The sequence below is a fragment of the Solanum dulcamara genome, chromosome 12, assembly GCF_947179165.1.
Source record: "Solanum dulcamara chromosome 12, daSolDulc1.2, whole genome shotgun sequence".
NCBI classification, from domain to species: domain Eukaryota; kingdom Viridiplantae; phylum Streptophyta; class Magnoliopsida; order Solanales; family Solanaceae; genus Solanum; species Solanum dulcamara.
The window spans coordinates 62,855,784-62,868,711 of NC_077248.1; the positions used below are offsets into that span (position 1 = coordinate 62,855,784).

Genomic DNA, 12,928 nt, shown 5'->3' on the forward strand with positions numbered 1-12,928 from the left:
TATTGAAGCTACGAAGCTTCTCGAACAGATTCACGCAGGATTTTGTGGAACTCACATGAATGGTCTTACCTTGGCGAAGAAGATCCTTCGATTCGGCTATTTTTGGATGACTATGGAGCTTGATTGTTGTAAGTATGTACAAAAATGTCATCAATGTCAAGTGCACGGTGATTTGATTCGAGTACCTCCTCACGAACTTAATACCATGAGTTCTCCTTGGCCATTTGTGGCTTGGGGCATGGATGTCATTGGTCCAATAGAGCCATCCGCCTCTAATGGACATAGGTTCATTTTAGTTGCTATTGATTACTTCACCAAGTGGGTGGAAGTAGCCTCGTATAAATCAGTTACGAAGAAGGTAGTAGCAGACTTCGTCCGTAACAATTTGATATGTAGATTTGGAATACCAGATTCCATCATTACTGATAATGGAGCAAATCTCAATAGTCATTTGATTAAAGAGATATGTGAACAATTCAAGATTAATCACTGAAACTCAACCGCATATCGTCCTCAAATGAATGGAGCCGTAGAAGCTGCCAACAAGAACATCAAAAAGATCATGAGGAAAATGATTGATAACCACAGAGGGTGGCATGAGATGTTGCCAGATGCTTTGTTAGGTTACCGAACGACTGTCCGAACATCAATTGGGGCAACCCCATACTTGCTAGTTTATGGGACGGAAGCCATAATTCCTGCCGAAGTGGAAATACCTTCATTGAGAATCATGCAAGAAGCTGAGTTGAGCAATGCTGATTGGGTTCGCAATCGAATTGAACATTTGGCTTTGATTGATGAAAAGAGGATGACTGCCGTTTGCCATGGTCAACTGTACCAACAAAGAATGATTCGTGCTTTTAACAAACGAGTGAGACCAAGAACGTTTGAAGTTGGCCAGTTGGTTCTTAAACGCATTTTCCACATCAAAATGAGTATAAGGGAAAGTTTGCGCCAAATTAGCAAGGGCCATACATGGTGCGCAAAGTGTTGTCTGGAGGTGCCTTGATATTATCCAAAATGGATGGACAAGAATGGTCGAAACCAATCAACCTAGATGCCGTCAAAAGATACTATGTTTGAAGGTTCAATATTTATAGTTGGATCATTTGCTTGTAACCGTTTTTATATTGGTATATTTTAAAAGTAGCCCTCCTATTTGTAATGAACTACGTCTGACCTGAATTCTCAAGAATGAGATACGTAGGCAGCCTATGTCGGCTTCGGTCACTTTTTTATTAAAATCCCTATTCCTCAATTATCTCCCGAGAAAGGGGAACTACGTTTGACCTGATTCCTGTCTCAACGGGATACGTAGGCTCCACAACGGTTCAGTCATATCTCCCGTAAGTTCTCTATTTATGATAGAAACTGGGACAGAAATTTTGAGAGGGACTCAAAATTTCAAAGAAGATCTGTTCACAAGAGAAAGTAAGACTGAGGTGCATCAGAAAAGTAACTGGGACAGAATTTTTGATAGGACCTCAAAAATTCTGCAAATCTCTTATTGGTAGTATGATATTTACCAAGACATCTAACTGGGACAGAAATTTTTGAGGATGATCTCAAAAATTTTATCTAATATCATCAGAAGGTTTTACTTAACTTCAAAATTCAAGGTTGGCCTCGAATGATCCCTGACATTGTTGGAAGACCAATGTCAACCTCAATAATCTCTAGCACCATCAGAGTTCAGAGTCAACTACAAAAACTTTCTAGCTATGTTAGAATGTCCCAAGAATCCTTAAAAATTTTGTGAACAAGATATCAAGCCTGCTCAAAGCTTCGGATCAAGAACGTTCATTTAAGTTATGCGTGACATGACATCTGGCAGTAACTCTTTCCAAATTGCTTTTCAAAAACCCATCTTTCTGAAAAATTTTAATACATCAAATATTTCGAATGAATCTACTTTAGTCTTATATCTACCGGGAAGTGGGGAATCAGAGCAAGCGATCATAGCAAGACATGGAGAAGACAAATGGAGAACTCAACACAGATCAATTCATTCAAAACTATCAATTTTTCTGTGGATGCAGATTTATAAAAGACCATTGTATCCCTCCTTTCGGTAAATACAAAGAAGTTAAAAGAACAAAGAGTTTTCAAAATGATGATTTTGTCACCAGGATTCGTCAAATGAAAAGGAGACGTTCAAAAAATGAACAACAACGCCTCTTTCAGATATACAGCAAACCATGTGCCAAAATGAATATAAAGTGTTTGAAAACGAGCATGATATTCACACACTAATGTCGAAGTGATCAGGCACTTTGTACATATTTTCGAAAATTCTCCCTAAAGATTTTTACTCAGCCGTTAGTTAAAATGACAATGGGTCTATTACTTGTTTTCTTTTGAGTGCACGAAAACGCAAAGGAGTTACTTTCAATGCGAGCATCCATAATAATGTCAAATTATATTCTCCATCCTCAAAGATGTCTAATGGGCATACATTATAATGTCGTATATGATGATCTAATGTCGTATACGATGATTCATATTTTATTACCAGAGGTGGTAATATCATTTGTCAAGAAAGTTATTCGCGTTATTTTCTCCATATTATATTACCGGAGGTGGTAATATCATTTGTCAAGAGGGCCATTCATATTTATTATTCGCCAAGAGGGCCATTCATATTTATTGTTCGTATTATATTACCGGAGGTGGTAATATTATTTGCCAAGAGGGCCATTCATATTTATTATTCGTATTATATTACCGGAGGTGGTAATATCATTTGCCAAGAGGACCATTCATATTTATTATTTGCCAAGAGGGCCATTCATATTTATTATTCGCCAAGAGGGCCATTCATATTTATTGTTTGTATTATATTACCGGAGGTGGTAATATCATTTGCCAAGAGAGCCATTCATATTTATTATTCGTATTATATTATTGGAGGTGGTAATATCATTGCCAAGAGGGCCATCATTTTTATATTATTGCCAAGAGGGCCATCATTTATCATATCATTGCCGAGAGGGCCATCATTTATCATTGCCAAGAGGGCCATCATTTTCATATCATTGCCGAAAGGGCCATCATTTTCATATCATTGCCGAGAGGGCCATCATTTTCATATCATTGCCAAGAGGGCCATCATTTATCATATCATTGCCGAGAGGGCCATCATTTATCATTGTCAAGAGGGCCATCATTTTCATATCATTGCCAAAAGGGCCATTATTTTTATATCATTGCCGAGAGGGCCATCATTTTCATATCATTGCCAAGAGGGCCATCATTTTCATATCATTGCTGAGAGGGCCATCATTTTCATATCATTGCCGATAGGGCCATCATTTTCATATCATTGCCAAGAGGGCCATCATTTTCATATTATTGCCAAGAGGGCCATCATTTTCATATCATTGCCAAGAGGGCCATCATTTTCATATCATTGCCGAGAGGGCCATTATTTATCATCGCCAAGAGGGCCATCATTTTCATATCATTGCCAACAGGGCCATCATTTATCATATCATTGCCGAGAGGCCATCATCATATCATCTCATTGTATATTACATCAAAATTGAAATTATTTGCAGTCGAGAAATATATTATAAAACACATCAACTTAGGAAATACGTTTTATTTTGCTCTACGTCAAAACCGGAGGAGGTTGACATTCGTACACAGTAACGACACTACCATTTTCTTTGAGTTACATTTTTCTACTAATGAGTTTTTTTTATGTCTTTGGCGAGATCATCCAAGAGGATATATTCTCAATTAAACCACAGGTGCGAATGACATAAAAAAGAATGCAGCACAACGTAGAACTTTTCTTAGTAGCAAATTGGAACACGAGTTGAAGAATAACTTCCACCATACCACACCACTACAAGAAGACATGTGGCATCCCTTTAAGTTTGTTAGTCTCAATTTTGCTCCGGAAAACTTCAACTTGTCACCGGAAGCAATTTCTCAATCTGAGTGACGATACACCAAGAGTTTTGGAAATTATGTCCGTATAAGTTCTTAATTATGGGTGTGAAGCTAGCCACATGCACGGTTAAGAGGTTGCAAGCCTATTTTTCATACTCATTTCATGTATCACTCCTCCCAACCGAAGGTGATCTTAGCATAAAAGATTTCCTTTTCAACCGATTGAGTGGAACTACAAGCAGTGTAACAACCCCTAAAATGTTGTATGTCGGTATTTCAATCTCGACGAAAATAATACAGCCTCTGTAGTTTGGGCATAACTTTTCATAGGTTGGTCCAAATTAGGTGATTCAAATTTCTGGGTAACCACAACATCCTTATCTAAAACTTTCATGAAGAACATATCTTAAGATTCGGAGTATAAGTAGGTCAACTAAATTAATCTTTGCAAGATATAGTACTATAATGGAATTGAGTATTTATAGAATAAAATTCATATCTCACTGTAGGTTGCTCCAAATTGGTTGATTCTTGAACGATATGAAACTAGACTTCCATATGTACAATTCTTATGAAGACACCAAATCCTAATAAGGAATTTATCTTATTCAAACGCAGCTCCGAAAAAGAGTATTCTGTTAAAAAGAACTCATCTTACCTACCATGGAAAGATCTAGATACATTTGACATCATGCATGACATAAATTGTCCTCCATTTAACATCATCCATGACATCAATATATTCCATTAAATTTTCAAATTTTTCTTTATAATTATTTTATTTATTGTTAGGTCCCTCTTTCCCACCTATAAATACCCACTTTATTTCCTCATTTTATTCATCAAACTTTCTTAAGCATTTCTTCTCTCTATATATACTTCTTCTCAAATATAGTTTTAGTTTTAGTAGTATAAAAATACTACTTCGGTGATTCTTATACTCCGGGTAGTACACAAAACGCTCCGGCGAGAAGAAAAGGCTAGGGGTCCAAGAGTGTTCCAATTCGGAGTAAACCTTCGGATTTAAGGTATGTAAGGCTTTCATAGAATTGGATTGAGTTCGTCCATGCGCCCAATATTTAAATTCATTATAATTGAATTATAATTGAATTTTATCCAAATTTTGAATTCTAAATGAAATAATTCTTCTTCTATTGAGTTGGATATATTTATGCATTAATATTATTATTATTATTATTATCTCTCATATTATTGGAATTATTGTTCATGGCTACTTTCCCATGAATCGTAATTGATTTGATGTTCATGAATATTTTTATACATGTTTTGAGTAAAGATGTTGGCTTTTTATTATTTTCATTGATAAAAAGAAAGTTATATGAATTAATACTATATATGTATTTTATTGAGTTTTGAAAGAGCAAAAGAGTTGAGTTTGAATGAATTTGAGCAAATGATATTTTGAGTAAGATGTTTTGATGAGATGTAAATGATATTTTTGGAAGTATAATGATTGATGAACATGAAATGAGATGAGTTTGATGATTTAAATAAAAGTCCAATGAGACTAGATGATGAGTTTAATATGAGCACATATTTTGGGAGTAGTATTGAGCACCGAGTTGGGTAAGAGTTTAATTGACTCAAACCCCAGAACTACGTAGCCAGCGTAGGATGGAGGCTATGCCTCTTAAGTCCCAAAAAGAGGACTTTGATGAGTGGATCCAAGATGGTGATGTCCTTTACCCTGGCAAGGTATTGGATGGATGTGGCAACGACATCGCTTCGTTGTATCATCGCTAGCTCATAAGTGATGGTTGTCGGTTAGAGAAACTCTCAACTGAGTAAGCAATTCTTATTACTATTATTTTTATTATTATAGTTTAAACTTGCATTACATATTGATGTTGAGATGATGTTGAGTTCTGAGCTGAGTTTTATTGAGAGGAGTATCTTGATATCTGTCCTTACCTTCCTGCCATTTTACATACTCGTACATTCCACGTACTGACGTCATTCGACCTGCATCGTTTTATGATGCAGATACAGGTGTTAGAGATCCTCAACAGGCGCATCGTTGAAGATCATTTCTTTTCGGCTATTTGGTGAGTCCTTCTTGTATTCGAAGGAACTCCTTATCCTTTTATTATTGTTGAGTGTGATGTTTCTTTTGAGGTAGCCATGGACATGTCATTGGCACCATCTAAGAGTATTAGAGGCTTCATAGACAGAATTTAATGATGTAATTTGAGTAGTTCTCCTTTGAAACTACTTCTTCTAAAAAACTTTTTCTTTCATGAGATGTTGTTAATGGAGAGCCCATATAAGTATTCTTATTAAGTCTTCTGCTGATGAACGAATAAGTGATGAGACCAAGTGGTTCTCTCAGAGGCCAGAGATGGTTTCTGAGTGCCGGCCACGCCTAGGGTACCCTCTCGGGGCGTGATAAGAAGTCTGATTCCTAAGTTTAAGTATATGTAGGCGAGTTTGATTTTGAAAACTCGACTGTACTCCAACAAACCTCCTCATCCAGTTCACAAGCTTTCTGGTTTCTCCCTAATTCGACATCAGGATAATTCTGGTATTCTTTCAAAAAATCGTGCATCAAATCAAACGTCAAAATTGGATTTGTCAATTTTCTTTGACCAGAATCTCTTTCATCGACCCTACTCAAAGAAAGGGACAAGTTGTTGACACCCAATTTTGACCACCCATAACTACTTTTCGAATTGCTATCTAAAAAAATAGGCATTTTTTCAAAATTATTTTTTTATTCATTAAATAAGCTTACATTTAGTTTAATAAATAAATCGTATATTTTGATATTCATAATTTATAATATTTTTGCTATTTATTAATATTACTACTATTATTTTTATTATTTTTATAATAAGCTTAATACGTTTAAATATTCTTACGTATCTGTTTAGTATATATGTGTGAATTTTGTTTACATAAAAAATATTTCTTAACTAAGTTTATTTTATAATTTACTTATTCATATTAACATGCATATATTATATATCTATTTTAATACGTCTTGTATACATGTGCATACAAATTTATTATTTATTTTAGTTAACTATATTAATTATGCATCTATTTTAGTATGTATTATATACATACGTACGTCATATATATATATATATATATATATATATATATATATATATACATATCTGCGTAGCATATACATAAGTAGTTGTTTTATATATAAATACGGCTACTTGAATAAATTTATGTTTTTACTTATTCAATATATATATTATGATTATTAATTAACTAGCAATCTATTCAATTTTTCTCCATTTTTTTTAAACCAAAAACACATAAAATAAACTCAAAATCCCCCAAGATTGGTTGTCACGTGTACGAGCCACTAATACATTATCGAAGTACGAAATAAAATACAGTCACAATGTCTTTGTCTCTAGAATATGACTAAAACATAGTAAAAGAGTAAGAGGTGTCCGCTAGATAGATGTAACAGCTACCTTAACACTCGAAATGATAGCCTCGGATGTGGTAGAAAACACTAGGAGATCAAGAAGGTCCGGGCTCACAACCTGTAATATTCAAGGTCCTCGCTTCAATGCCTTGATGAGAAACTAATTTTGAAACTCCCGTGTTCGTGTTCTCCTCCGTTTCTAGTTAAACTATTTTTTTTTTTTTTAAGTTAACTGTGCCCTTTGGGCTTTTTATTATTTGTAAAAATAAAGGGAGTACAGCAGTGTATTGGTAAAAACAAAAGTAATTACCTACTCTCTACTTTCCCAATTGAAGCCTAATTGCTCTATGTCTTCTTCTCTCTTCCTCGTCATTTCTTGTGAAGATGATGAAGAGGCCAATGTTTCTCTCATGGTTGCCTTCTGATTCACACTTGATCTAGTTTTTTTTTTTATGGATTCTTTGTTCTCTGTGTGTGTTGCCTTGAATTTTTCCTTGTCTTCTTTCTTTTTCTGCTTTTGTGTTCTTCTCCCCTTACTGTTGAAAATGATGACGAGACCCGTTGATTTGCTGGTTTCTTTCTGATTCTCATCTGTCCTGTTTTGTAATTTTGCTAGTTGTGAACATGTTTGTTGTGTCCTGTTGATTTTGAATTAGGAACGAGGTGTGTATCCTTTTGATTAAGTACCATTGATACTAATACCACAAAGTAGACCCACACTGTCTCCATTTGTTCTCCACCATTTTTGTTCTTTTTGTGATTGTATTGCCTTTTAGTATCTGTTCTGTTGTTATTGATGTGTTTTGTTGCCCTTTCATGTATTGTTTGGCCCTTTTATGTGTAGACCTGCAAAATGAACAATCCGTTAGTGAAACCCCCAATGTCATTCTCCTCATCCTTGTTTATTTCTTTTTCCAGTGTCCCTAATCCTTTTTTCTCCCTTTCAGCATTTCTTAATTCTTAGATAAGGTATTTGACTCTTATCACTATTTAGGATTCTTCTCATCTGCACATCCAACTCTCCGAACAAGTAAGACTGCAGGGGACCTTCATCTAATGCATAATTTGCTAAAGCATCTGCCAATTTATTTGCTTCCCTTAGGGTATGTTTGAAACTGACCTCCAAATCTCTCTTATATTCTTCCACCTCTTCTACCCAACCTACAATATTCCATGATGGTTTCTATTCTCCATTCATAATTTTTTGAATAGTTTGAGAATCTGTCTGAAAAATAATTTTGTTCAATCCTTGTTGTTTACAGTACTTTATGGCTTCCAAAAGAGCCACCATTTCTGCTTCTATATTAGTGGCATAACCAATTTCCTTAGCCTTAGCATATATTAGATTTCCTTCTGCATCTCTCACACAAAAACCATATGCACTCCGCCCTGGGTTACCTCTGGAGGCACCATCTGTGTTGCAAGCATACCAACCAGATGGAGGTAGTTTCCATCTAACTGTTGTTACCTTCATTCTTGCCTTGCCTCCCTCTAGCATTTGGACCAGATTTTTCCAATCAGCAGGAACAGTTCTAATTGAGGGATTTCTGTGTAGTACTAATATTTAAATTGAGGATAAGACTAAATAAATAACTGAACTATTGGTCTTTCTATGCCCATGCTTGATACCATTTCTTCTTTTCCATAGTTCCCACATTATAATTGATGGCACTGCAGCATATATCTGCTTCAATCTATTGGTTACTGGTGCCTCCCACCAGTTCATAATTAATTGTTGCAGTTGCACACCCTTCATGTTTATTCCTGCATCCTTGCAGAAAAAGGACCAAGTCCTTTTAGCTGTATCTGATGTTAGGAATAAATGGTGTATAGTCTCCTCTCTAGGATTTATACAACACCAACACTTAGACACCAAATTAAAGTTCATCTTTTTTAAAACATCATCTGTAGGAATTTTGTATTTCCAGCACCTCCACAGAAAGAAAGAGATTTTAAAAGGTAAACCCTTTATCCACATGTACCTGTAGATGTCCAGTTTTGTTCCTCTTAGTCTAATAAACTCCCAGGTTGATTTAATTGTAAATTCTCCACTTGTGTCAAGAATCCACCAAGGTCTATCAGAGTCTTTTTCTTCCTTGGGTGTGTTTATATTTTCTATTATATGATCAACAATATCTTCAGTAAGTACTTCCATCAGTTTTTCTCTATTCCACCTCCCCTGTACTATCATTTCTTTAACATTATGAATTCTTGCATCATAAGTATTCCTTGAATTTACATAGTTTAATGCTCCCAATCCAGTCCAATTGTCAAACCAGAAGTGTGAATCCCCTTTCCTAACTTGCCACCAAATTTGATGTTCTATTAACTCCCTGGCTTCTAGCATTCTTTTCCAAGTCTGTGACCCCTGTTTCCATTGTACCACTATGGCATGATCTTTCCTACAATATTTGTTGATCATAAAATCACTCCACAAGGATGATTTTGTCCTTAGGTTCCACCAGAGCTTATAGAAAAGTGCTAATGCCACATCATGTAACGATCTAACCCCTAGGCCTCCTTCTATAGTAGGAACACACATCTTATTCCAAGCCACCCAGTGTCTACTCTTTCCCCCAATACTGTTGCTCCAAAAAAACTGAGTAAACATTTTGTGGATTTGTCTGATGGTTCCAATATAGGGGTTAACAACTGATAAAATGTGAATTAGCATGCTTTGAAGTACATGTTTAATAAGGATTGCCCTTCCTCCAAAAGATAACATTTTACCCTTCCATCCTTGTAATCTGTTCATGATTTTAAGAGTTAAAGTATTAAAAAATTCCTTCTTTCTCCTACAATGATAGATAGGGCAGCTCAAATACATGAAAGGAAAATCTTTTCTATGAATGCCAGTTACAATCTCAACTGTTATACTGATATCTCCTGAGACTTTATTATGCAAATACACAACACTTTTTTCCTTATTAATCTTTTGACCAGAGGTTTGCTCATATTTTCTTAAAATCCTCATTATTTTTTGTAAAGATACCACATCTGCTGAAGTAAAGATGATCATATCATCAACATATGCAAGATGGTTTATTTTTGGACTCCATTTGGGCATGCCAAAACCTTTAAACTGCTTATCTTGCTGAAGTGTATTTAAGCTTCTTGTTAAAACCTCAGCTGCTAGTATGAATAGAGTAGGGGAAAGAGGGTCCCCTTGCTTTACTCCTCTAGTAGATTGGAAGAATCCTTGTTGTTGCCCATTAACCAACACAGAGTACCAGTTATTGCTAACAATCCTATAAACCATGTCTATACTCTTCTCTGAAAAACCCATCTGTCTCAGTACCTTAGTTAAAAACAACCACGATACCCTGTCATAGGCTTTTTCCATATCCAGTTTTAGTATAACATTAGCATCTTTTGTCCTTAGCCTTATATCAGAGACAATTTCTTGAGTCAATAGTATGTTCTCCACAATACTTCTAGTTTTGACAAAACCAGCTTGATTGACTGATATAATATTTGATATTTTAGAAACAAATCTGTCATATAACAGTCTAGAAAATATTTTGTTCACAAAATTGCTCAAGCTAATTGGTCTCATATCGGAGAAGGTGTTAACCAACTCTTTCTTTGGTATTAAGACTAAATTGGTATGAGTGACAAACCTGGGCAGTTCTGCACCACAGAAGAAAGCCTTCAGCATATTAGTAATATCCTGGCCAATGATTTCCCAGCAAGCTTGGTAGAACATCCCAGTAAAACCATCAGGTCCTCCTGCACTTTCAGTATTCAGTTGGAAGACCACTGCCTTCACTTCTTCTTCAGTTGGTTCTGCTTCGAAACTCAAGTTGTCTTCCTCGAAGATCATTCTAGGTACGTGTTTTAGTATTTCATAGTCTTTTGGATCTTCTTCTTTTGTAAATTGGGCAGTGTAATATTTGATGGCTTCTTCAATTATACCATCTTCGTCTTCTATCCAGTTCCCATCTTGTCCTTAAATTCTTTTTATCTGCATTCTTTTTCTTCTCCCATGTACATGAGCATGAAAAAATTTTGTATTTCTATCCCCATCCTTAAACCATTGCATCCCAGCTTTCTGTTTTTAGAATTCTTCTTCTATATGTAGATACTTGTTTAAATCTTCCTGGACTTTATGCAACTCCTGTCTGTTAGTAGGGGTTGGAAATTTTTGAAATTGATTCTCCTTTACTTTAATAATCTCTTCAAGAGTTTCAATTTCATGAAATATGTTTCCGAAGGTTGTCTTACTCCATTGTGCCAGAGCTGCTTTTACTTTTTTCAATTTATGATGAAAAAGTATGAAAGGGTTTGCCATAAATTCTGCTGTCCAATTTTGTCTAATTATCTCCATAAATCCTTCCTGTTTTACCCATAAGTTCAAAAATTTAAACGGTTTTTTTTATGCTTCTATTATCTCCAGTGTAAGAGATTAACATATGAGCATGATCTGAACCACTCCTGATCAGATGTTTGATATCAATACTAGGGTATTTTATTTGTAACAGTTGATTACCCAAACATCTATCCAATCTCTTGAAAATACAGTCCTCACCATTTTGTCCATTCCACCAAGTAAATTTGTTGCCACTATATCCCAAGTCTGATATTCCACAGTTTTGAATGCAGCCTCTAAAGTCCATAATTTCCTTGATGGTTGCTGGAAGGCCTCCAAATTTCTCTTCTTCTGAAGTGATTGCATTAAAATCACCCCCAATCATCCATGGAATATTAACTGAGGTAGATAAATCCTCCATTGATTCCCACAGCTCCATTCTTTCATATTGAGTACACTTTGCATACACTAGTGATACTAGCATCTCCTCTTGACTTCCTCTAATTCTTAATTTAATAGTTAAATGCTGTTGATGGTCCATTATTACATAGAAGTCAAATATATCTTCCACAAAAGCCCAAATTTTACCGGATATATTAGCCATTGCTTGTTCTATACCCAGTCTTCTTCTATATTCCTCTATCTTGTCTGAGTCTTGAAAAGGTTCCATTAACCCTATAAATCCAAAATGATATTTTTGATTTATTTTTATCAACCTTGTAAAATCTTCTTTGGTATTGACTGATCTAATATTCCATATCAGAGCATTCATCATGATTTATTCAGTTTATTAATTTGTCGTCTAGTATGGACTCCACCCCCAGGTGGGACACTTGTTTCTCTTGATATCTTTCTTTTTTCTTTTCCTCCTTTTTGTAGATATTTTGGTGAGATATCTCCTGCTCTAATAGCTGCTTCAATATTGTGCTCCAAGGTATGTTCATTTAAATCCTTGCTACCCCTTTCCATATTCAGTTTTGATATTGTTGATATGTCATATTCATGTTGCACCATATTAAGATCTTGACTTTCCCTTACCTGTTCTGTTCTTTCTTCATTTGTTTCCTCATTTTCCCTGTTTGTTTCATTATTTCCTTGCTGCTGATCTTCAATTTGTCTCCCCACCTCCCACCAGTTGTGGCTTCCTTTTGAATTCAAGTCTTTGTTATGATTATTATTATCCTTTCCCTGTCCTATTTGATTTAGATCTGGGGTCTGAAATTTCACCATGTTAACTTGTGCATCAGAAACTATATGTTCCCCTCTGCTTGTGGCTGTTGTCTTGCTACTGGATGCACTGTATTGATTTTTGC

At 35.4% G+C, this 12,928-nt stretch overlaps 1 protein-coding gene across 1 annotated transcript; it reads right to left on the reverse strand.

Annotated features, from left to right (window-relative positions):
- Positions 1 to 11,667: 11,667 nt before the first annotated feature.
- Positions 11,668 to 12,285, reverse strand: LOC129875832 (uncharacterized). The gene has a single exon (XM_055951058.1). It carries the CDS (start codon positions 12,283 to 12,285, stop codon positions 11,668 to 11,670), a length of 618 nt encoding a protein of 205 aa, XP_055807033.1.
- Positions 12,286 to 12,928: the final 643 nt, after the last annotated feature.

Bases quoted from the DNA above. Each gene is read 5' to 3' on its own strand.
- LOC129875832 (XM_055951058.1), bottom strand. From the start codon at position 12,285: ATGGAACCTTTTCAAGACTCAGACAAGATAGAGGAATATAGAAGAAGA.